This window comes from Phyllostomus hastatus, unplaced genomic scaffold (assembly GCF_019186645.2).
Source record: "Phyllostomus hastatus isolate PE091 unplaced genomic scaffold, TTU_PhHast_1.1 phas_scaffold_182, whole genome shotgun sequence".
NCBI lineage: Eukaryota > Metazoa > Chordata > Mammalia > Chiroptera > Phyllostomidae > Phyllostomus > Phyllostomus hastatus.
In genome coordinates, this window is record NW_025334013.1 from 14,418,022 (window position 1) to 14,443,144 (window position 25,123).

Sequence of the window (25,123 nt, forward strand, 5' to 3'; positions counted from 1 at the left end):
GCCACATCATTTGCAATTACACTTTTATGTCTGTCTTGTGAGCATCCTGAGGATGGGGATCTTCTTATTCATTTCTCTCTCCCCACTGCCGAGCATCAATAACCATATCCATGTGCAAAGTATTAAAGGTTCCATGTTAGTGTTGAGGAAAACGACAAAGAAAAGACGTCTGAACTGGACCTGGAAGAATAGGCAGGAGCCTGTTCAGCTGAAATGGAGAGAAGGGCGTGCCAAGTGGAGTGAGCGCATGGCACACGAAAGGCCCCAGAAGAGAGGAAACGTATTGTTTTCGGGAACTAATATAGAAGTCCCATGTGGTTGAGTGGCTCGAAGGAGTGGCCAGGGAGTCTGGAAAATTAGAGCAAGCCAGTTGTAAGGCTGCAAATGGACTTCCTTGTCACGCCAAGGGGGAAACTTCATCCTAAGGGCAGAGGGGAGCCGTGCGTTAAGCAGGGGCGCAGCATCATTAGAACTGTTGGAGGAGGATCTCTTGGGTAGCAGAGGACGTGGCTGTCAAACTTCAGCTGCGTCAGAACCACCTGGAGGGCTCATCAAGCGGTGGTTCTGCGTTCAACCCGCTGAGTTCCTTCTCCAGGTCCTGAGTGGGGCCTGAGAATATGCATTTCCCACAAGCTCCAGGTAATGCTGGTCTGAGGACCCCACTTTGAAAACCACTGTTGGAGAGGCTGAAACGGAGAAGAATGGGCAGCAGAGAGAATGTTAAGGAAGCTACTGAAATAGCCCAGGTGACAGGTGATGGAGGCCGTGCAGGGAAGGTGCTCATATTTTAGATCGGGGTGTGGCCGACTTTTCCGTCTTAATGGTGAGGTTTCAGGCACGGTAACAAGCCGGTGTGGAAAAGGGAGAAACCAGCCAGCTGGCCAGGATAGTTCCCACACCTGACCCGGCAGAGCCAGACCCACACTGGTAATGACCTTCAGAAAGCACAACAGAGACCAGGTGCCCCAGGTTGCTGTTTAATGCCCGATTATCACACACAGGGAGGTTTACACGGCGCTCATCCAAGCAGGTCCCAGGGCGAAGCCAGGTCGGAGGTACCTGACCCATCCCGAGTCCCGCACCAAGACCCGGTTCCCTCGGGCTTGCTCGCCCTCGACGGACGTGCCGCACACGAGGCTTCTCCACTCGCCCAGGCTGGCCGGGCCTGTGGTCACTGAGGGTCCTCACGGGAGAACAGGGCCCCAGGGCGGGGTGGGGACCTCGGGGCACGACGGCGAGAACCAGACAGCGGCCCGTAAACAAGCCCGAGGGGCTGCCACGTCAAACGCACTGAGCCGCACAGCGCTTGGGCACGGGACATCCGAGCTCTTTCACTGAAGACACCAAGCACCGTGCGGAACTGACGCTGGAGACACCTGGGGAGAGACCCTGACGCCCGAGCCATCCCAGAGCCAGTTTCACGAGCTCCACCCCCCCCACCCGGTCCCTGCAGCCATGCTGGTCGTGCCAGCACTGTGGTGGGGAGGGGACGCCACTCTGGTCTAGCCAACACTGTCAACGGGAAGGGACACGGGAGCGTGTCCCTGGTTGTAAGGAATTTCTTAGACCCTGACTCTGTCCAACAATGTAACACTACTGGGTTCCCTGGGGCCCTGAGTCTTTGGTGTCCCTGGGGACACAGGTGACTTGGGAGTTGAGGAACTTCCTGGCAGAAATAATGTACCTCGGGGAGAAACTGTCTTGTCTTCTGCCCTAGTTTTAATGTTTTCCTGGCCCCTAAAGGAAACATACCCCTCAAGATGTGTTCTTAAAGCACTTCCGTGAACTTGGGGGGGTTCCAAGTGTCACTGGTAAGCAAGAGGCTCGAACTTGTTTCCGACACCGAGCCTGAGAATGGGCCTGGGTGGCCCAGCCCCTGGGCCAGGCAGGGGACCACACAGGAGGCGACAGGCCATGGGCCCAAGGGGCAGCCCCTCTGCCCAACCCTGTGGCTGGGCATCTGGAGGCAGAGCTTGTGTTCTGGCCAGATTTCAGCATTAAACTCATTCCCAGTGGGTCCTGCAGGCCTCTTACCCCTTTTTTTCTGATTCAATTCTAGGAGAAAGCTCTCGATAGAGCCCAAGGCATGAAAGTCAAACACGCCTGTCCTCCGAGATGGTCCTCTGAGTGTCCAAACAGCAGTCCAGCCAAGAGCCAGGAACAGCCACGCCATCTCCAGCCCCACGGACTGAGTCCAGACCCCAGGCAGCGACCCCTCCCCCCGCAAGGGCCGCGGTGGTCCTGGGCAGCTGGGCTGCAAAATGGGCTTTCCATGAAAGCCCCGTGGAGCCGTGGAGGTGGGGAGACCACAGGCATTTCTATAAATTATAGATTAGCCCTGTTTATAGAGCTGGGTGCCTTTGACCTGCAAACGACAAGGCACAACTGTCCCCAGCTGGGCCTTAGTCATGCTGGACCCTGCTCCCCAAAGATGCCCACCTCCCTAAACTTCAGACACCCACAGATCGCCTCGAGAGCAATCACATGAGGCTGAATTCATATTACAAACCAGCTTAATGCTACAAACGTCGGGAAAACAAAGTGCTGCCCAGCCAAGCCCCTGAGAAAATGGCTCCCTGAGGTGGGGAGTGGGCCTCTCGGACCACCGCCCCTGGCTGCCGCCCTCCAGAAGGCACAGCCGTGGTTCGGCCCAGGGCACCCCACCCCGGGCTGGGTGGGGGAGGAGAGCCGACAGCCCCCCACCCAACTGGGCTACAGGGACCGTGTGGGATGGTCAGGCCCCTGGGGGTGAGGATGGGGGGAGGCCAAAGACCCCAGAACTCCAGGTCTGAAGGGGTAACACGAGCCCACCTCCTCATTAGCTGCCTAGTCTGGTCTGCAGTGAAGACCCTCTCTGTCACTTCTGCATTCCTGTGACAAAAGGAGCCACCTGCCACCAAGTCCTGGTCACCCCTGGCCCTGGGGGTCCCTGTGCGAGCTGGGGGGAAGGGGAAGTCCTTAAAGAATCACCCCCTTTAACAAACGAGGCAAAAAGACCCGAAATCTTTCCAAGGAAGGGGAGGGGGCAGCTACAGAGGGGGCGTGTTCTGGCAATTTCGTGTCTTAATCTCACCCTCCTCTGCGGTGCCTGCCCCTGCCTCCCAGGTCCTCAGTGGGAAACAGCCTGGGTCCCAGCAAGGGGCCCACACGGAGGGGCAGCACCTGCAACAGCCCTTCGGCTGCTTCCACACTCTGGTCCGAGCTTCCTCCGTAGCTCTGCTCGGCTGTCTCCCCGGAGGACCGCTTTTTACATTCTAAGAGAGGCAAATAAGGAATTCCACAGGGAGGGAGGCCCCTTAATTGGTCGGTCCTGTTTCCTCAGGAGCCTCAGTGTCACCTGAGCACTGGAGTGGCTCCCTGGATCCACCTCTGGGACAGAGGAGACCGGGGAGCCGGGGCTGGGACCTCAGCCGCTGCTTACTAGATAGAATTAGGGACCTAAGTGCAACGAACGGCCCAGCAGATGGGACGGCCCCTCAGAGACCCAGCCGCCACCGCAGTGGTGGGGGGGTCAGGGAGTTGGCCTGGATGCCAGGAAGCCCAGAGCTGCCCTCAGCAGCGGCCGGTGTGGGCCTGCCTGAGGAGTCTGACCGGAACCCGTCCCTGCTAAAGCTTGGGGAAGACACACACACTCAACTCAACCTGAAATAAATACACGAGGCATCAAGTGCTTTCCGATGAACGGAAGGCCCTAATCACCCCTCAGAGGGCCATGGCAGGGCCTCTCCCCGGACCCGGTCACCTCACCTGCCGCCCTTCATGTGGGAGGTCAGAAGGCTAACTGGGCCTTCGTGGGTCCGGCTTCCACCAGGAGGGACGGACTCAACCCCTGGCACAACCCTCACGCGCACCCTCCAGGACCCTCCTAGGCCGCCTCCGCTGGCGCAGGGGCAGGGAGCACAAAGGAGAGGAGACCCCCACCCTCAGAGGGTAACACCTTGTGGCCAGTGTCCCAGTGCAGGCAGAGGGACTGTCAGTCTGTCTGCGAGGAGGTAGAGGCAGTGGCAGGGCTGCTGGGGGCGGGCAGGGTCACTCAGTTAATCAGCAGGTCCCCGAAGTCATAGAAGTCAAACAGGTCACTGATGCCCTCACCCCCGTCCAGGCCCCACAGGTAGTCGTCCTGGTCCAAGGGCGGAGAGAGGCTGATCAGAGGCGAGCCGTCCGTCAGGGCTGGGGACAGGAACTGGTCTTCGGTCTGCTGCAGGAGCGGGTGGGGCAGCTCCAGCATGCTGTCGGTGGCCTCCAGCGGGACCAGGGGTGCTGGCGGCAGCGGCGGCGGAGGGACACCTCCCTGCTGGGAAGTCAGCGATGGCGCTGGGGACAAACAGACGAGGGTCAAGCCTGGCCTGGCGCCCAGAGGCCTCCGGCTGTCTGGACGCCTATGTGCCCTTCTCTTCTCTCCCGCCCTGCCGCCTGCCGCCCTGCCGCAAGCCGAGTGGCACCAGCCCTAGCAACAGCCCTCCTTCCCCCACACGCTCCCCTGGCCTCTCCCAGTGGGCGGGGCCTCCTGCTCTCAGGACCCGCCCTCTCTCACTGTGAGGTCCCTGAAGTCCTCTTCCCTTTTCCCTGCATCATCAGCTCCTCTCGCTCTACCAGATCATCCCCGTCCACACCTGGACAGATCTGAAAACGCCATCTTTAACAAAGCCTCCTCCTCCCCCGGTCTCACGACTCTCCAGTCACCAGCCCATGTGACTGCCCCCTTGCGGAGCAGAGTGTCTCAAGAGTGGCCTGTGCTCACTGTCACAACGAATGAACCACCGTCCACTCGGTGGGTGAGGCTGGAAGGCCCAAGAATCCTGGAATCCTGCCCACTTCCCCTGCATCCAACCCAGCAGCAAGCTCCTCTCCACAACCAGGTGCGTTCTCCAAGCTGTCCACTCCTCCGTCACCCACACGGCTCCTGACCAGCCACCTGGCCCCAACTCTTGTCCCTTGCCCTCTGTGCTCTGATATAAAAAGAACTCAGAGACCTGGCTGGTGTGGCTCAGTGGACTGAGCACCAACCAGCCTGTGAACCAAAAGGTCATCAGTTCAATTCCCAGTGAGGACCAGGTCCCCAGTAGGGGGCGTGTGAGAGGCAACTGATCAAAGTTTCTTTCCCTCTCCTTCTCCCTCCCTTCCCCTCTCTCTGAAAAGGAAATAAATACGTTTTTCTTTTTTAAATAAAAGGACTTAGAATGACATGCTGATGAGGGCTGAGAAGGCCCAGTACGATCGGGCCCCTGTCTACCTTCCTCCAATAGTCCACGCTCAACCACGCTAGCTACACTGGCCATCTGCTAGCCCTCAGACGCCAAGTCCACGTTCACGTAGAGGTAAGAAGGCGATCTGCCACTCAGAGACGTGGAGCAGGGCCCAGGAGTCCCCTGTTAGGCGCACCCCGACGCCTGCACTCTCGCCACTGGAGTCACTCCTTAAGGCCCAGCCAGGCATTGCTTTGGAGGTGCAACCATGCCGGCGACCCTGACTGCCTGTGGGGAAGAGACTGCACGTGGCTGAGCCCCCGTTTCCTCGCCTGTAAGCGGGGGTGGTGACGCAGACCTCAGAGGGTGGCGGAGAGGGTGACACGCTCAGTGCGGGTGAAACACGCTGGCTGGCGTGCAGAAACCCCGCACTGGGTCTGTCGCTGCCCTGCCAGCAGTTACGATGGCTCCCGTTCACCAGGGGCTTACGGGGCCCAGCTCTGCTCGCAAGGACGGGCAGGTGTCACCTCCACGGACACTCAAGTGTCAGTGTTGTTACCCCTATTTACAGATGGGGAAACTGGAGCTCAAAGAAGTCCAATGTATTCAGATGAAAGAAACAAAGCACAAATGGTTGTTTGCTGTGCTGCAGGGGCCTGCAGGTGTCAGAGTGAGAGGCCGGGCTCCAGAGCAGGGAGCACGTGGGCTTGGATCCCAGCCCCACCTCATTGGCTGTGGGACCCGGCACCGCCGTTCCACCACAAGGAAAAGTCAAGGCCCGCCTCGGTGAGCTGCACGGGGCAGCAGCTGGGATAACCTGTGAAGGCCTCCGCTGCAGGCTGGGCCTGGCTCTCCCTCTCCTGGAGCTTATCGCATCCTGAAGAGAATTGCTCTTTGCAATGTCTGTGCCTCCACCACACCGAGTGGCTCATGTTCACTTCTGTGGCTCCCAAACTGCACATAGTAGGTGCTCAGTTCACATAAGTTTTTTCAAAAATCACATTCACGCTGTGTCATCTCCATAACCCACCCAACGGTCAAGAGGGAGTTACGAGTGTGGGACCAGGCTCCGAGGGGCTCAAGTGACTCACCCACCGTCCCCAAGTCAGGGGAGGTGAGGTGCAGGTGAGTCCCCCGATTTTAACCTCTGTGCCGTCAGCCACATTTAGGTTTACTTCAGAACATCAGGGCCTGCAAGGATGGTCTCCAAGGACAACTGAAGTGAAAGTGGTTCGAACTCTGGAGAGCTGTGTACTTGTTGACAGTGGAGTGAGAACAGGGTGGGGCACGGGCCTGGAGTGGGAGATAGGCACTGGGAGGTGCCCAGAGGGACAGATGGCTGGTGCGGGGAGCAGCCCTGGTCCCCAGACCAGGCCAGGACACAGGGGAGATCACTGGAGAAGAGCTGGGAGTCTGGGCTGTTGCCCAAGCTCCACCACCAACTTGCTGTGTGACCTTAGAGAAGTCACTTGCCCTCTCTGGGCTTCTTTTATTCACATGCAAAATGAAGAGCTGCGTTAGATCAGGAGTCAGCAAACTTCTGTACAAGGCCTGTAGTATTTTTGGTTTTGCAGAACACTTATGGCCTCTTGTCACAGTCACTTTCTTTTCTATTTCCCCCTACAACTTGCACAACGTGAAAACCATTCTTAGCTCATGAACCGTATAAAAACAGGCCACATTTGGCCTGCAGGCAGTAGCGTGTCAATCCCTGAGTCACATAAAGACACAGAATCCAATCTGTATTCTATAGACCCTCCCAAACACACCTCTTCCACCAGACCAGTTCTGGCTCTGCATTTGTTTTGTTGTTTTGTTTTAAGATTTTATTTATTTATGTTTAGAGAGCAGGGAAAGGAGAGAGAGAAACAGCCAACATGTAAGAGATACAATGATTGGTTGCCTCTCACACACACCCCCACTGGGGACCCCCAGCCTGCAACCCAGGCATGTGCACTAACTGGGAATCGAACCAGTGTACTTTTGGTTCGCAGGCCGGCACTCAATCCACTGAGCCACACCAGCCAGGGCTCTGCATTTGTCTAAACACTGGGGTTTACTTAAGGAAATTCTGCTGCTAAAACACACAGTGGAACACTGGCCTGTGCAGCCTCGAGAATCCTGCCAATGTGACCTGAAGTGTGATCCCAGCAAAGAGCAAAAACCACGCTGGTGGAGGGGCCTTCCCAGGTCCCCGCTCCCACTCCTTCCAGACCCCCACCCTCCCTGGAAAGGCCTCGGGAACCTCTCCCACCTCCTTCCCCCCTGGCTGCTGCCTCATTCTACTTCCTATGAGGTGTAGCCAGCTTTTGGCTGGACCGTCCACTTCCCAGCCCAGGCTAAGCCAGGATCCCCTGCCTGATGTGTTCTGTTTCTCTCAGAGACAGCGCTGGGCTAGGGACGTGGAGACCAAGGCTCAGGACCCAGCTGTGTCGTCTCCCAGCCGGGAGACCTCGGGCAGGCCACGTCACCTCTCTGCTTCGGTGGATTATGTCTACCCTGGGAATACGAAAACCCCCCTCAAGAATTGCTGTGAGGAGTAACGTGAAAGTGGGTGTACCTGGCAGAGTCATGGTTCAAAAACCTTAGTTATTATCGTCCAAGAAAGTGCTGAGCCTTCCTCAAAAAATATATATATATATATATAGTTTCCACTTCCTGTGGGCTTACTGAGCGCCAGAAGCTCTGTTCTCGGTAGCTGTCACAGAAGCAGCAGGACCGGCAGTGGTGGCAATAATCACGGTAACGACAGCTAGCACTCACTGCCAGGAACAGTTCTGAGTGCTTTCGTGTTTAACTCATTTAACTCTCACAGCAACCCATGCAGCGAATACCGTTACTTACTAGGCCCAACTTACAGACGAGGAAATTGAGGCAAAAAGAGGTTAAATATGTTGTCCAAGATCACGTAGCTGGTAAGGGAAGAGCTGGGATTCAAAGCCAGGCCCCCCATTGCCCTGAAGCAGGATCAGCTTGCCAGTAAGACAGCAATGCACATGTGCTTTATGGCGTGTAGAGTGCAATGCACACACAGGGGGAGGACTGTATCCCCTGCAGCTGGGTACAAGGTCAATACCCAACAAATGCTGATGTGGAAGAGGAAACTTCCACCCAACCTTGGCCGGTGGCTCTCCCCACCTCCTATTCCCCTGGACAGAGGGCCCTACCTGGGGATGCGGCGGGTTCCAGAATGCCGGGGTTGGTGCTGCTGCTGGGCTGGGCAGAGTCAGGGCTGGGGCTGAGGGTGGACGTGGAGGGGATGGGCTCCTTGGCAGGACTATCTGGTTCCTGCATCTCCTCTGGGCACAGGTAGACTTCGATGGGCCCCTGCGTGCTCTTCAGGTATATCTGCAGATTCTCCTGGAGGAGGAAGAGAAGCCAGGCCATGGCTCTGGGCAGCTGGACACTTACTCAGGGGTCAGTGTGCATGGACAGAGCATAACACGTGTGCATAACACGTGGCTCCCACCATTCATAAGAGCAAGCTCAAGTCCTGAGCTGGGCACGGAGGCCTGCTCCGCCTGGCCTGTGGTGACATCTGCTGCAGTGACATCTGCTGCTTCCGCCTGCCTGTCCCCCAGGCCCCCTTCTTTCAGGGAGAATGCCTGGATTTTCCTTTGGGAAATCCCTCTATCCCCACTCTCGAGCTCCAATGGGTGAGCTTGGGATGCAGGATGAGAAGGTCCGAGGGACAGTGACTGGTGCAGGATGGCACATGACTCAGGCCAGTCCAACCAGCATGAGGCCCACGGCCTGGCAACAGAAGCTCCCTTCCCGTTGGGGTTGCCCAGCTGGTATCACGAAGGCTGTCTTTGCCATAAGCGGGGAGCCCACCTGGCACCAGAGTCAGCACAGAAAGTGACACAGTGAGATGGAGACCGTGAGGAGGAGTCATAGGCGAGCCCCTGCAGCCAGCCTGGCCTGCAGCCCCACATCCTGCCCCCGACCTGTCACTCAGCCCCTGCTCCCCCTCCCTGAAGCCAGCTCGACTTGTCTTTCTGCCACTTGTAACCAGGAGTCCTGATACACGGCTTTCCCATCCCTGCCTCTTGTCTACCACATACCAGCAGCTTCAGCCATGGCTGACTGCACACATGTGCCATTCCGGCACACACTCAGCTCTCCAGGCCGGGGCTCACGCAGCACCCCCCTCCCCCACTCCACCTGGCACAAATCCTGTGCAATGATATTGAGACAGGTTTGCACAGTGAAAGGCGATTACTAAGCTTAGTGTGGCGATCACATCGTAAGGTGTACAAATGTTGAGCCAGTATATTGTACACCCGAAACTGATACAATACTGTATACCAACTATATGTAAATAAGTGACTTGATTTTCAAAAATCCCCTTCATTCTTTAGGACCCAGTTTAACTGTCACCACCGATGGCTGCTGCCTCCAACTCTCCTTCCTCCTGGCCCTCAAAGCCCATCTCCAGGCTACGACCCACTGCTTGCTTGGGTCTTTTAGGTTCTGAGCTCCTCCAGGGTGGTGAAGGCAGGGCCTTATTTATCTTCATGTTCTTCCATTAAACAAATTATTTCTTGAGCCCTTATGAGGGTCTGGGTTGGGGTGTCACAGGAGGGGAACGCACTTTTTCTGGAGTGCACACTCCAGCGGACAAAACAGAACACTGTCGTGTGAGCACCAAAATATTCTGGCGCATGGAGGTTAGGTGTGGTGGGAAAGCACAGGTGGTTATGAATTCTGGGGGTGATCAGGGAAGGCTTCTATGTGGAAGTGATGTTTGAGTTGAGACTTGTAGGCTCAATGGCAGTAAACCAGGGGGAGAGAGGGAAGAGTATTTCAGCTGGAGGGAACAGCATGTGTGAAGTCCTGCACTGGGACAAGCTTACAGCGGTGGGGAACCTGCAGGCAGGCGGGTGGCTGAAGCAAAGACGAGGGGCAGCGCATGAGTGGAGGCTGATGAGGTCAGAGTGCAGAGGGCCTCACAGGGAGTGTTAAGAATTTCAGTCTTATAGGCCTGGCTGGCGTAGCTCAGTGGATTGAGCGCAGGCTGGGAACCAAAGTGTCCCAGGTTCGATTCCCAGCCAGGGTACATTCCTGGGTTGCAGGCCATAACCCCCAGCAACCGCACATTGATGTTTCTCTCTCTCTATCTCCCTCCCTTCCCTCTCTAAAAATAAATAAATAAAATATTTAAAAAAAAAAAGAATTTCAGTCTTTAATGCAGAACAGCGTGGTTAGCGTGACAGGATTATTGTGAGCGCTACCACTGCTGTGTGTGGTCACACGTGTGCGTGTGTGCAGGCACGCAGGGGCTGGTGGGACGCAGAGAGCAACCAGAAGCAGCGGTTTTCCTCAGGTCAGAATGTGTCACCCTTTCCAGCTTCTGTCACTTCTGCCCCAGCTCAGGGCTCGCCGTGGGTACTAGCAAGGCCTGGGGGAGCAGGGGGCTGGGCAGGGCCAGGGCCAGAGCCTGCAGAGCTGCCCAGGACCCCCCTGACGCTGCTCTCCACCAGATGCTCCCCACTCACCTCACTCTTGTCGGGAACTTCCAGCCTCGTCTGCGGAGGGGCCTTGACGGCGATCACCGTCTGTTCCTTAAAGGTGCCAATCGCACGGATGTCCTGGTAAGTCACATAGGCCAGTGTAGGGGGCAGCAGAGTCAAGGGAAGTCAAAATCCACAGCCTCAGCCCGCCAGGCAGGGGTCCCACCCCTTCTCCTAAGCCTTTGAACACTTTCCCTCACGCCTTCTGTGGCTTAGAAACAACCCCAAACTGTAACCTGTCCTGTCAATATCATAAGCTACTTCAGATCTCTTTAGAAAGCAAACAAAAGTATAAATCATTTTTTTAAATGCTGCCTTTTATCCGTTTTTTTTTAAGATTTTATTTATTTATTTTTAGAGAGGGAAGGGAGGGAGAAAGAGAGAGAGAAACATCAACGTGCGGTTGCTGGGGGCCATGGCCTGCAACCCAGGCATGTGCCCTGACTGGGAATCGAACCTGCGATGCTTTGGTTCGCAGCCCACGCTCAATCCACTGAGCTACGCCAGCCAGGTCTTTTATCAGTTTTTAATATAAAGGCTTTATCTCTCAAACTAAAGAAGGCAGTAAGACATGTCTTATTTCTTTAAATTTCTCACAATGCCTAGCACCCTTCCAAATATACAAGGTCATATACAAAAAAACAATTAGGCCCTGGCTGGTATGGCTCAGTGGATTGAGTACTGGCCTGTGAACCGAAGGGTTGCCAGTTCAATTCCCATCAGGGCCTGGGTTGTGGGCCAGGTCTTCGGGGGGTGGGGCATGCAAGAGGCAACCACACATTGATGTTTCTCTCCTTTTTTTCTCCCTCCCTTCCCTCTCTGAAAATAAATAAATGAAATCTTTAAAAAATAAAACATGACAACAATTAGATGGTGAAACTGTTTGGGAAAAACATAAAAAGCCTTAACAAAGTCCATGTTCTGTGACATCATCATTTCTGTCCTAGTTATCTGACCTAGGGAAATAAGTAAAAAGACAGGGAAATGTTCCATATACAAAGGCATCCATCGTTGTATTGCTTCATAAAAACAGAAATCTGGAATAGATCTAAATTGTTGATTTTAGGACTTATCAACAAACCAGAGTGTCATCTGAGTAGGACATTCTCAAACCATTTTAAATACGAGGTTAAACCACCCTGGCTGGTGTAGCTCAGTGGACTGAGTGCAGGCCTGAAAACCAAAGGGTCACTGGTTCGACTCCCAGTCAGGACACATGCCTGGGTTGCAGGCCAGGTCCCCTGTAGGGGGTGCATGAGAGGCGACCATACATTGTTGTTTTTCTCCCTCACCTTCTCCTTCCCCACTCTCCAAAAAGAAATAAATAAGGAATTCTTTAAAAAATAAGTAAATAAGTAAATATTAGGTTAAACCATATGAGGCTGCTGTTTTTGTAGGTGAAAAATGGTTCAATATCAACAATTTCCTATGGATCAGCCAAATAGTCAGGAAGGACTTGTACCCACATCAGGACTGTCTATGGTGATACACTGAGTGGAGAAAAGCAGGGTACACAATGTCATGCACAGCAGTCACACACTATATTCAAAACATAACCCGTGGCCCTGGCTGGTATAGCTCAGTGGATTGAGCGCCAGCCTACAAACCAAAAGGTCGCTGGTTCGATTCCCAGTCAAGGCACATGCCTGGGTTGTGGGCCAGGTCCGCAGTATGGTGGGGGGGTGCAGGCAGGAGAGGCATCACCACATTGATGTGTTTCTCCCTCCCTTTCCCTCCCTCTAAAAATAAATAACTTCTTTAAAAAAACAAAAAACATAACCCATGGAAGGTTCAAGAACAATGGCTATGTTGCAGTGGCAGCTATTTCTTTCTTTTTGCCACTTTGCAGATTTAAAGAAATGCACTTGTCTTACTTTTACTATGAGAAAAGTCACTTCAGTAGAACCAAGAGAAGCCACCCAGAAAGGAAAACACAGATACACCAGGCCCTGAGGGGGGCACTGCACCAACTCTGGACAGACGTGAGCGTGCAGCAGGTCCCCACTCCCCACTCCCCGACAGCCTTCTCCCAACCAAAGAGGATATTTCTTGTTGGCCTTGTCCTCGGTCAGCTGCTTGAAGTTCAGAGAGCAGCTCTGGATGAGCTGGTCCAAGGCCTGCTCCGTACTCGTCAGCTCCTGCAGCTCCTGCCCCAGCTGCTGCTGCTTCCTGGGCCCAGTGGGGTCTTCAAATATTCCCCTGCCTCTGGGAACAGAGCAGCCCCCCAGAGTCAGTCTCAGTCCACACCCAGGGGCCCCGACCCGAGGGCTGCTGGGCCCAGCTGCACAGATGGTGCACGGCCCCAGGATGAGGCCGTTCACATGGTCTACAGTGGTGCTCCTGAGCTGCGCAAATCAGCTCCCAGGGAGCTGCCAGAGGTCGAACCTTGGTGTTAGGGGGCTGGGGTATGGAAAAGAAATAAATCAGAGCGTGACCTCACTTGTGGGAGGCTTTCAACTCTGTCCACCCTATGCCCCAGCCTCCCACAAATGGCAGGGAGCTAGAATGACCTCAGTCCTGACCTCCCTGCCTGAGTTCTCTTAGGATTCAGGCTGGAGGCTGCAGATCTGCTCTTTAAGACCTCGTGGAAGTGAGGAGAGGAGCCTCGAGTCCTCACATATCTGAGCTGCAAGGAGCCTAGGTTATTACCGCTCAGCAACCAGGGGACTTTCCTACACTAGAAGAGGGAAATCTTGGGGTCTCTGACTTAAGAGGACACAGTCCTCTTAGGCCTTTACACCCCTAAAAAGCCTCCTCCACCCTGCCCCACCATGCTCTCCCAGCACTGCTCTGGCATGTACACCTGCTCTTCCACTCCAGCCTTAGGTACCCTGGCTCCGCCCCCAGCTTATAAGCCTGGTGGATGTAGCTCCTGGTCCGCTCTGACCACTTGTGCCCATTGGGTGTTGCTCTCGGCCCCACCCCCGACTTCAACACCCACTGCTCCTGGTTCCACCCGCAGCACCTGCACCCATAGGTGCCCCCAGCCCCAGCCCAGGCACTCACACCCACTGGATGTTGTTCTTAGCCTTCTTGCGGATGAGCTGGATGCCCTCCAGCACGTTGGTGATGTCATAGATGCGCCGCTTCTGCACGTCCAGCACCTCGGCAGCCCAGTTCAGGTCCAGGACCCCGTCCTTGGACTCGCTCAGGAGGTAAATGAACTTCTTGGTGAGCAGCCCCAGTGACGTGTCATACCGAGTCTTCTCCCCGGGGGACTTGGGTGCTGAGGAGGAAAGGGGCACAGTCAGTGCTGAGAGAAGGCCAGCCTGGGGAGCTCCTTCATGGGCCTGGACCCATTCAGTACCAGCCCTCACAAGAGCCCCCACTCTCCAGCTACAGAGCGCTGTGAGGCTTGGGGTCACTCACTGCCATTGTCCAAAAAGGGAGCCTCATACCTAGAGGGGGAAAGTGATTTGCTAAGGTCTCACAGTCAAGGGCATTGTCAGGGCTCAAACCAAGCGTCCTAACCCCTGGTACAGGGCACCTTTCCATCACAGCTTAGGGCAGCCACATCACCACCACCACCACCGATGACAAGGACAAATGCATACTGAGTGTAGGTCACTGTGCTAAGCACTTTCCATATACAACAAATGTAACCCCTACAACACTCTAAAAATTTGATGCATGACCACCCCCATTTTATAGATGGGTATACTGAGGCACGGACAGGTTAAGTAACATGCTCACCTCACTTGGCTAGAAAGTGGCAAAGCTGGGATTTAAACCTAGAGAGTGTAAACGTAGCCTTCCTTCTTAACCATTGTCCTATCCCGCCTGTTATGTCAGCAATGTGGAGTGAGGATAGGGAGCGAATGCCAAGCTTGGGTTTGAGAACGTTCTTACAGACCTGCCTTTTCTTTCTATGTGCTCCAGTGGGGCAGGTTCATGAAAAGGTCCCTTTGTTAATGAAGCTGATGTCACAAGACCACATCTCAGCTGCAGCATCTTGAACCACAAGAGGACTTTTGCAATCAAGTGACTTGCAAGTCACACAGCAAGTTAGTGTCCAAACTAGTTCAGGAAACTGAGTTTTAGAGAGTCTCAGATTCCTCTAGAAGGGGACCTTAGGATGCCTTAACATACAGATGACAAGTATTTGGCACACAGGTTGTTTTTTTAACTTTTGCACCCAGGGCAGGCATTACTAATTGATCAATGCACTTAGGATCCTTCAATCAAGAGCTCTGAGCATCAACAGGAAAGGACGCTCTCGTGCTGCTCCCGATCTAGCTGTACCTCGTTTGACAGATGAGACAGCTAAGGTTCACGGAGGAGGAATGGCCAGTCGGGTCAGGGCACAGCTCTGCCTGGACACCCCCAGATTCCTGACCCTCGTGCTTCCCACCCAGTCACATACCTTCTTTACTGGGTCTCTGACCCCCCAAATTAGCATTCCCTCCTAACACAGGTGCTGAAACTCCCACTCTAACCAGAATGACTACAAAAACTAAGGCAGAAAATCTCTGAGACTTAGTTTTAGGAAGTCGCTGCCTGGGCGGCCTCTGGGTCTTAAAACACTCAGAGGTGGCATGAGCTGGATTAATCCCGGCTTCACTTCCCCTCGAATGGCTCAGTTAGCTCTCTGTCTGCACGTGGGAGGGAGGACCTGCTCCTCTCCGAGCTGGGTTCTCTCTCTGAGAAAAGGTCAGATTGGACTAAGAAACTTTAAAAACAGTAAGCTCCCAAATAAGTCGTCGGTCGTCCTGTCCGGCCCCCAAGGGCACAGGTGCGGGAGAGGCAGTACAAGACTGGGCCGCAGTCCCGTCTCCACCTGCCAGCAGTGTCGCCTTGGGCAAGGCACTCAAGCGCTCGGTCTCAAGTGGCTCCATCAGCCCAAGGCGGGTAATCCTACCTGCCTGGCGGGATCCAGGGGGAGAGCACACAGCAAACTGTTTCAGGCACCAGGAAGTCTGCTACCAATGTTATTCCTGACGATCTGGGCAGGGCTGCTGCCCTGGGCCCCTGCCCACCCCGCCCCTACTCTCCTGCCCCCAGGTGCCCCATCAGTGCCACTTACTTTTAGGGCTGGGGAGGCCATCCACTCTAATGTGCTTCCCCTTGGGAGTCTGGAATTCCAGCACCGCGGGCCTCCCGATCCCCTCCAGGTCCAGCTTCCTTTTGGCCTTGCAGAGAGAGAAGCGAGAGAGGCAGAGTTTGAGAATTATTCCCCCTTCAGCATTTCCCCAACCTGGGGCCAAAGCACTGAGGACACCAGCTGCTGCTTCCTGCCTCAGTGTACCCCCAATCCTGGTGGAACCCCACTGTACTTGGTGAGGAAATATCAATGGCCTGACAAGTGACCTTTCAGGGGAAGGAAGCCCTATTTCCTGAGAGACACACAACACTCCCATCCTCCGAGGCCCAGGCACGTGGAGACCCTACCAAAGTCAGCCTGGCCACAAGCTAGGGGTTCCTCAATAACAGGCCACAAGGTCACTTCCACATCTGCCCCCTCCCCCTATGCACAGAGGACGATGCAGGAAGGAGTGGGTGGTTCCTAAACCACATCAGACTGGGGCGAGCCCCCCCCATCGCCCCGCCAAGCAGCTGGCCCAGCCAGACTGGGTGCCCATCATGGCCCCACAGCTGGCCCTTATCAGGGTGGGGCTGGGCATCCGCCCAGGCCCAGGGGACTTCCTGGATTGCTGCCACAACCCAGGGAGGTGCCCACATCGGGAAGCAGTGCAAACATCCCCCACCCCGATGTCTGGACTCCAGCTCAAGGGCTCTGGGGCCCCCTGAATAGACTCCACTTGCCATTCTTTCTTTGCGGAGAGGGGCAGACAATGAATCCTTCCCCTGTGTCTTAAGGACAAGCAGCTGAGGTCCCCCTGCTCCCCCTCCCTGTTCCCGCCAAGCTTGGGAAACACCTGCTGGGGAAATCAAACCACAGACCCATCTGCTCCTCTACACCCCATTGCCGCCCGGCCCTAGTTAGGCCCAGAAGCTGCGCTGGCCCGGAAGGGGCCTCGCTCCCGGTTAGGGTTGGGCAGGGGCAGGGCGAGGGCACTGGGGCACTGGGGCGCTGGAGCCAGGGAGCTGGGCTTGCACCTCCCAGCTCCTTCACAGGCACACACGACTCAACTCAGAGAAATGCCCCACAACCAAGAACCTGTTTCCCCCTCTGTAAAATGAGGCAGAAAAACACCTCCACCAAGGGGCCACTGTAAGAATTCAAGATAACCTCTGCAGGGTGCTCAGCCTGTGGCTCAACACATGGTGGACGTTCAGGAAATGCAGCGTCCCTACTTTAAAACCCAATCTCAGCCTCTTCCTTGGCACACACTTCTGGGGGTCACCGGGCCTATTTTCTTCCTACTTTCTGTCCCAACCAGTCACCCCTACCCTGGTTGGGACAGAGAGGCCTATTTTAACCTTGGGTAGTGAAGTCATGCTCGGCAGGGCTGAGAGTTCTAACCGCTACTGAGCACAGCTGGGCTGGCAGGTGTGGGAAGTGAGGACAGTTCTTGCTCTACACTTCCCTCTGTGCTGCCACCCCCCCACCACACACATACACACCTCCTCCAGGAAGTCTTCCTGGACTGATTTGAAGGACACTGCTCCTTTATTTGAGGAGCCTAAATATATTTCTCTCCTCTACACCTACCCAGATGTGGACACGGTCCAAATGCCTCTCTGGTCGTTCTTCTTGAAGTCTCCCTGGAATATTCCTTTTCTACCCTCCCAGGTGGTGACATCCTAGATTCTAGGAAAGATGGCCTGCTCTGGCCCCATCTTGTCTCTAGAGAAAGGCCCAATCATTTGCCGAAACCTTCCACATGCCCTGGTCAGAGCCTGAACACTCATCACCTCACCGAATCTTCCCAACACCACTCATCCCCGTTTCACAGCTAAAGTAACCGAGACTCGGCGAACTCCAAGGCCTTTATCAATCCTGATCAAGGTTATTGATCCCAGAATCCTTCATCCACTCCTCAAAAGGAATGCCAAGGGCTGGGAGAAGAAGGGAAGTCAGTCTGAGCTCTACCTGAGGCAGAGGTGGGGTGACCCAGAATCTCCCTGCCCCTCCTACCTCCCCTACCTGGCAGAACACACCAGGAAGGACCTCACTACCTGCAGAGTGGGGAGAAATGGAGGAGGACCTTGAAGAGAGTCCCTGTGAAGAACCTGTCCTGTGCTCATCAGTCCTGCGACACCAGTGTTGACAATCTCTCTTGGCAGAGAAGTGGAGGCTCGGAGAGGCTAAGCCACATGCCCAAGGTCACACAGATGAAGGGAAGAGCCGGTTTGAACCCAGGACTGTCTGATCCCAAAGCCACGTAGCAGGCTTCCTTGGTGGGCCAAGGCCTGGCTATACCCACCTGCCTCCATCACTTTACACACACACACACACACACACACACACCAGCCCCCTCCCTTCTCACTCTCACCCTTATCCTGCACTCTGAGTCCCTAAGCAGCAAAGTGTCCCCACCTGAGGACATCTCTCTGACGCCTTTGTGCACTGCCCAGAGGAAGGTCAGCACGTGGATGTTCCTGAGCCTGTAGCAGGGAAGTGGCCAAGGACACGCCCAGGAGGAGGACCAGGGAGAGGCTGAGCACAAGCCTCGGAGCCAGGCCCGCCTGGGTTCCCCTCTAGCCCTCCCACCCCACTTCTTAGCTGGGTGGGCTGAGCAAGTCAGCTGACCTCTTGTGTCCTACCAGTGAAGTGGGGCTAAGCCACCGGACCTCTGCTGTGGACTCGGGGAGGCAGTGCAGCAAAGCGCCTTGCGCGCTCAGGGGAGCTGCTGTCACTAAGGCGCCAGAGGCACCCGAAGGGGAAACGTTCAAGAGGTCAGCTGAAAAGACAGGGATGTGCCAAGAACAAAAGTCTGGGACCACACCCAGAGGCCAGGTTGGCTCTGACCTGGGCCCTCTTAGGCCACCCCTTGGGCTGCTTCTTAAAGGCCTGGTTAAAACTCGAAGCCACCCAGCCAATCCTCAGGGAGAAGAACAGAGGTCCTTTCTAAGGCAGCTCCAGAAGTGAGAGAGTCAGACACAAGCCCCTTTCGGGGCAGCCAGGTGAGGAAACGGGCTCACGGGAGAGGAAGTGATTCGCCCAAGGTCACGCAGGGAGTGGAGCCAGGCCGCTGAGCCCCAAGTCCTCTGTCAGAGAGCGGGGGCAGGAGCGAGCGCGAGGCCTTCCTCGGGAGCCTCACGTCCAGGTCCCAGCGTGGGAGCCGCACACAGCCTCGCCTCTCCCAGCCTGAGTTTCCGCCTCCCACCCGCCTTGCAGCGTGGTTCGTCAAAACGTTCACTTTCTTTCATGGTTCTCAGAGGAAATTTGGGAAGTACAGAGAAATTCAAAGGAAAAGAGAACAGTGCAGAATCCCACCCTCGTCCCAGGTTCCGGCAGGTTTGAAGACAACGATGCAGCACCTGCCGGAGCAGGGACTCAATGGACAACCATCCCGAGCCTTCTGCACACAGTGGCAGGAAAAGCACTAGACAGAGAGCACAGAGACCTGGGCTCTGCCCTTCATTCTGCCGTTGAACTTGGTTGCCATCCCTAGGCAGTGCCTGAGGTCCCTTTAAACTGCAGCTCACTGACAAATCCTGCTCAGCCTGCACTTTGCAGCCTGGCCACAAAGCAAGCGGCCACACCCAGGGTTGGGTTTGGAGCTCCTCCAGGTCACACCCTACAGAATGAGTAAGCAGGGGGCCAAGGCCTGCCCACGGGGCCAGGGGCACCAGGCCTCTGAGGACTGACGGGAAAACGGGAGCGGGAGCGGGAGCGCTGGGCTCGGCAGGCCTTTAGGGTGGTCTGATGAGAGGAGACTCTACCACCTCCTAGCTTGTTACTTGAAAAAGTGACTTCCCACGTCTCTGCTCAGTTTCCTCATCTGTAAGATGCCTCATCCCAGGCATCTTGGCTGAGATAACGAATGTGAAGAGTGCCAAGCAGTGCCTGGCACCCAACAGGCGTTCAGTAAAAGAGAGCCATTCTTGCTGTGATTAATGAGCCCCTCTTGGAGGGAGGTACAAACAGATGCACTCGGGCTCCTCTGGGAGAGAAGCAGTTCAAAACCACAGCTGTCACTGAAACTCCGCCTGGGCGCCTGAAAGCAGCTGGCCAGAGGAGATGGGGCCAGCCACTGAGCCCCTTCCCGGGATGCACCCAGCTTCTAAGTCAAGCGGTGCTGGGGAAAGTCAAGGTTGCAGAGAGGAGACTGATGACCACCTGCCTGTGGCATCGTACGTCTCCCTGGATGGCCTTGGCCAGGTCGCATCCCCTCTCTGAGCCTGTTCCCCCTACTGCCATCCACTTCACAGGGTTCAAAATTGTTTTAGGCTGTAAAATGCTGAACACAAGACAGAGACCCAGTCCCAGTTATCCTTGACTGCTTGACCTATAAAATGGGACTAGCTCTCCCGCCTTCTTCCCCCTAGCTGGAAATAACACGAGGAAGGGGCTCTGGGTAGGGTAAAGCCTAGAATAGGGCCAAGCACAACTCCTGTAGCAGGGAGTGAAGGCTCTGCCTGCCTCCAGAAATGGCCGGGGTCTGTGCCTGTTGACTGACACAGGTCTGACCAGGTGCCTCTAGGGGCATGGTCTTACCCCCTCTACCTGTACTGATTCAACACTCACAACTAAGCAAACCTCCAACACCCGCTCCCTGGAGCCTGCTCCCAAAACCCAGCACCTGGAGCTGGAAGTGACCTGAGATGAGTTAGCTCCACAGCTACTCCACGCGCGCGCGCACACACACACGTTTACAGGAAAACGAAACTGGGGCTAAGACCTGTCCAAGGACACACAGTGAATTGGTGGCAGTTAAGACCAGAAATCAGGCTCCCCAACCTCCCCCCTTCCCCCAGGGCTTTTCCCACTCCACCCTCACCCTTTGGTTGTTGAGATTCTCATGGGCTCCAGCCAGGAATTCCACTCCCACAAAACACACCCTGTGCCCAGTGCACCACACTGCGGGCTCTCCCTGGCAACAGGCTTGGGGGCTTAAGGAGGGAACAGTCCATCTGAACTGGAGCCCCAGGGAGCTGCCCCCAACTTGCACCTGCTACTGGCTGTCTGGGAGGAAAGACTGGGCCTGGGGGGAGGATCCAGGGCACATAATTAGGAAGGAGTTGGCTGGATGGAAAATTTGGAGTCTGTCCAAGCCATACTCGACTGGGAAGACACCCCCCACCCCACATTTTAAAGTCCCTACAGTATCCGCAGACCTAGCTTCGCGCTGGCACAATAGCAGGTGCCCAGTACTGGTTACTGAGCCAAACAATGAATGAAGAATGAATGAATGACAACAAAATTGGCCCCCTGGACTTCCCCAAGGTCACACAGTGCACCAGGGATGGTGGGATGAATCTCCACACCCCCAACCCAGTGTTCGTTCCACTCCATTCCAATCTTACTTCGTCCCAAGTTTGAAAAGCAAGGGCTCTTCTCCACTGGGGGCATTGAATTGTTCTGGAAACTGAAAGCTCCCCTTCTCCCTCCCCAAACTCCACCTGCTTCACTCAAACCGGGTCCCAGGCGCCTCTCCCTCCTTGACCACAAACGGAAAGCATAGGGGGGAAGCGGTTAGGGAGTTGTGGAAGGGGTCCCCAGAATTACCGGCAACCGGCCAGCCGGCACGCATCGCACAGCTTGGCCCTCCGGTCCGTGGGGGGTGGCGTCGAGGCAGGTGCCGGGCACCGCGGCCGGAGGCACAGTCTGCGGGCACAGCGAGGTGTAGTAGGTGGTGGTGGTGACCGGGCAGAGCTGGGGGCTGCCAAGGCCGGGCGGCCACAGTTCGGTGGGGCTCATCGCGGGCAACCCTTTCAGGGGCGGCCCAGCGGCCGGAGCCAGGGCCCGGGGCCCTCGCAACATAGTGAGCGCAGAGCCCCCTCCCCTGGCGTGCCCGCGGGCACCAGCGGACTCCAGAGCCAGCGGCCGCTCACCCGGCCCGCGGCATGGTGCAGAGGCCCGGGGAAGCCGCCAATGGACGCCTGCGGGGGGAGGCCGGACCCTCCCCTCCTGGCCCGCGGCCGAGCAGAGGAGCGCTCTGAGATCTCCGCTTGGAGATCGCCCGGCGGCTGGGGCTGCGGCACAGCCAGGGGCTGCCCCGCCCCAAGGGCGGCCGCGACCCGCGAGGGCCCCACGCCCCTGAGGGCCTCGGTGCCTAGGGTGCAGCGCCTAGGGGTCTCTGGCGTACCCGCGGGCTCGACCGAGATGTGATGCGCTCGGACAGGGTAGGAGGAGGACCGCTTGCACCGACTCTCTCTCGCCTCGCTCTGTAGTCCCTGAGTCTTTCTCTGCCTCTTTTTTTCCTTCTTCTTTTTTTTTTTTTAGCGCCAAACTGCGTGCCGCGAAATTCGGATCTCCCGCGGAAAATGCAGCGCTTCCATTGGTCGCTGCAACAAGCCTAGGCTCCACCTCCCGGAAAAGACCCATCCCCTAGGCGGCGATTGCAACAGGAGTTTGGCTGCTTAAAGAGACAGCCACACCTGTCGTCGTTCGCGAAACAGTCTGGAAGGGCGGTTCCGGTATTATGCTGAAGCCCCTAAGCACTGAGGAGCGCTCCGCGCTCCGGGGAATGGGCCCGAATTCCCTGGGGGTGAGTCGGACACAGAGTCCTGACCTGAACCCAGACGCAGCAGTGCATCACCCAGCCGAGGGTCTTTTGTTAGTTGGTGTGGTTGGCTAACTAGCATACATGCATTTCTATCCTTTTCTAAAGAAAATGAAGGCCAGGAATCTAGTCTCCTCTTTGGCGGCAGAGAGGGGTGGGGGACAAGGGACGGAGCCTAACATTTGTATCTCTCAGCAGGGGGATACTGACATCTACTGAACGCCTACAGTTGCCAAGCATCCTGCTAGCCCATTACATGTATTGTTTTGTTGAATCTAATACAACAATCCTGGGGAGAGTAATTCGCATCTTCCTGGTGAAGATGGAGAGTCTGGGAGGCTGGGTAACTTGCCTCAAGTCACATGGAGAGATCTGCTGATTTGAGAACTGGGGCAGGCCCGCTGCTGAGCCCTTGTTTGTTCCAGTAAGAGGTCCCTCCTCAGTTCTCCCAAGCTGTGCCCTGGCCCTGCCCGGCGCAGGTATGGGAGCGGGGTGGGGGTCCAGGGGGCCGAGCTCTGTCTTCTTCACAGTTGTATTCCCAGAGCCCAACACCCAGTAAATATTTGAACATCTCTAGGGTGCTCCAAAGCAATCCTTTTGTCACGAGAGCCTCCCTCCTTCATTCAAAACCTTTATTGTTGACAATCCACTACATTCCTCTTCTCTCCAGTTAAGAGATGCTGAGGCTCAGAGAAGTGGCCTTGGCTGGTGAATGGCAATGCTGCTGGAAGAGGCTGCTAAATTCTAGGTCTGCTGATTCCTTCCTGGTGCCATGGGATTTTTTTTTTTGCATGTCTGAGCCTGGTGTTTATCGCCATTCAGAGTCAGTTCCCAGCTTAATATCTAGTCCTCACCCTCAGATAGTGAAGCTGAGATGGCAATAATCCACGGTGATTAAAAGCCCAGACTCTGTAGACAGCCTTGGGTTTAAACTTGACTAGCCTGTGTGACCCCGTGCAAGTTTTGTAAACTAGGTTTTCTTGCCCCTAGTAACAACACCCACTTTGTAGAACCCTGGGAAAGTTTCATGAGATTATGCACGTAAAGCTCCCAGCATAGAGCCCGGTTCATAAGGAAACTGGCAGCTGGGCTACATCCCTGTCATCTCCAGTACACACTCGCCTCACTCCAGTCACATATTTCACTGGCCCTTCAGCTCCTCCAGGAAGCTCCCTTGCCTGCCACCCCTTTACCAGAGTGTCTCTTGCACTTTCAACCCTTAGTGTGTTCTATCTCACCAAACAAGCCTTTGTTTTCACCCCTTGTTTATCCGTTAGGTTCCAAGTCCCCTCAAAGGTGGGAACTGTATCTGAATGCCCCTCAGCATCTAGGGCCTGGTTTTGCATGCAGAGAGTGGGTAATAAATACGGACTATATGATTCACTCATCTTCCCATCGAAGAGTGGTGAGGAGGCCCCGATTCAAATCCCACTCTGCACTTCCTAGCTGCGTGAGCCTGGACGAGCTGCTGCTTCACCTCTCGGCCATCAGATATGGGTAATGCTCCCACCCGGCCTACTTCACAGGACTTCAGAGACACTATTAAAATAGTGGTGGTAAAAAGTTTTTAAAAGATAGCCCTGGCTGGTGTTGGTCAGTGGACTGAGTGCCAGCCTGAGAACCACAAGGTCACTGGTTTGATTCGCAGCCCCAGCACAAGCCTGGATTGTGGGCCAGGTCCCCAGGAGGGGGCGTGTGAGAGGGCGTCTCTCCCTCTCTTTCACCCTCCTTTCCCCTCTAAAAATAAATAAAGTCTTTAAAAAAACAAACAAGCCCTGGCTGGCGTAGCTCAGTGGATTGAGCACAGGCTGGGAACCAAAGTGTCCCAGGTTCGATTCCCAGCTAGGGTACATTCCTGGGTTGTAGGCCATAACCCCCAGCAACCGCACATTGACGTTTCTCTCTCTCCCTCTCTCTCTCTCTCTTTCTCTCTCTCTCACTCCCTCCCTTCCCTCCCTAAAAATAAATAAATAAAAAATCTTTAAAAACAAACAAACAAACAAACAAAAGGTTTAAAAATTTTTTTAAGATAGAAAAAAATGGTGGTGGTGATGATCGTTAATATTTATGAGGACCCACTGTGTGTTGGGTTCCAGGTTCTTGGGAATCTCCCCTAATCCTCACGACAGCCCTCAGAGACAGAAACTCTTTTTATCCCCATTTTACAGATGTGGGAGCCTGGAAGAAATTGTGGCAGAACAGGTTTGGGGAGGCAGCAGCTCCAGGGCCAGGAAGGGAAATGAGGGTGGCAGGGTGGGGCTGAGACCAAAGAAGGGAGCCAGCAAGGGGGCTGAGAGCCAACTGTGCGGTTGCGTTTCAGGCGGCTGGGGTTGGCTTTTGAGTTTCACTGCCTGGGAACTAATTCCTGCAAAGGTGTGGGGCACAGACCTGCAGTCCGCCTCCGTGAACTTGAGTTCATGCCCCATCCACCCCCAGCACTGTATTCTTGGTCAGGCCAACGGACCTCTCTGAGCCTCGACTTCCTCATCTTTGCATTTCAAATGGCAAAAGCAACCTTTCCCTTTACTGTGTGGATCCATAAGGTATAGGACATAAACTACTCAGAGGGGTGCATGCATAATGGGTCCTTCATATGTTTTAGCTAAAGTTCGTCTGAGATGAACCAGACGAGGAGGTTGTCACATGGAATCAAACTAAAATACTTGGAGATTTCCATTCATGCCTGTGGACAGAAAAAAAAACAGGGAGGGGGTTTTATGGAAAGTAACCTCACAGGGTGGTCTGATCATAAATTCCTAAGTGGGCAGGTCATGGTGGGTAGTCATGCCCCAGGCTTGTAGCTTCTTTAGGGAAAGGTTTTAAGCAACCTCCGTCCATTGTTTTTGAGCAT

The 25,123-nt window shown here is 55.2% G+C and overlaps 1 protein-coding gene across 1 annotated transcript; it reads right to left on the reverse strand.

Moving 5' to 3' along the window:
• Nucleotides 1-961: 961 nt before the first annotated feature.
• Nucleotides 962-21,965, reverse strand: E2F2 (E2F transcription factor 2). Its single transcript, XM_045859996.1, has 7 exons — nt 21,276-21,965; nt 15,723-15,828; nt 13,706-13,925; nt 12,746-12,904; nt 10,685-10,799; nt 8,354-8,546; nt 962-4,314 (listed from the first exon to the last, which is right to left on the reverse strand). The coding sequence occupies exons 1-7, from the start codon at nt 21,528-21,530 to the stop codon at nt 4,034-4,036; spliced, it is 1,329 nt and encodes a 442-aa protein (XP_045715952.1). The 5' UTR covers nt 21,531-21,965; the 3' UTR covers nt 962-4,033.
• Nucleotides 21,966-25,123: the final 3,158 nt, after the last annotated feature.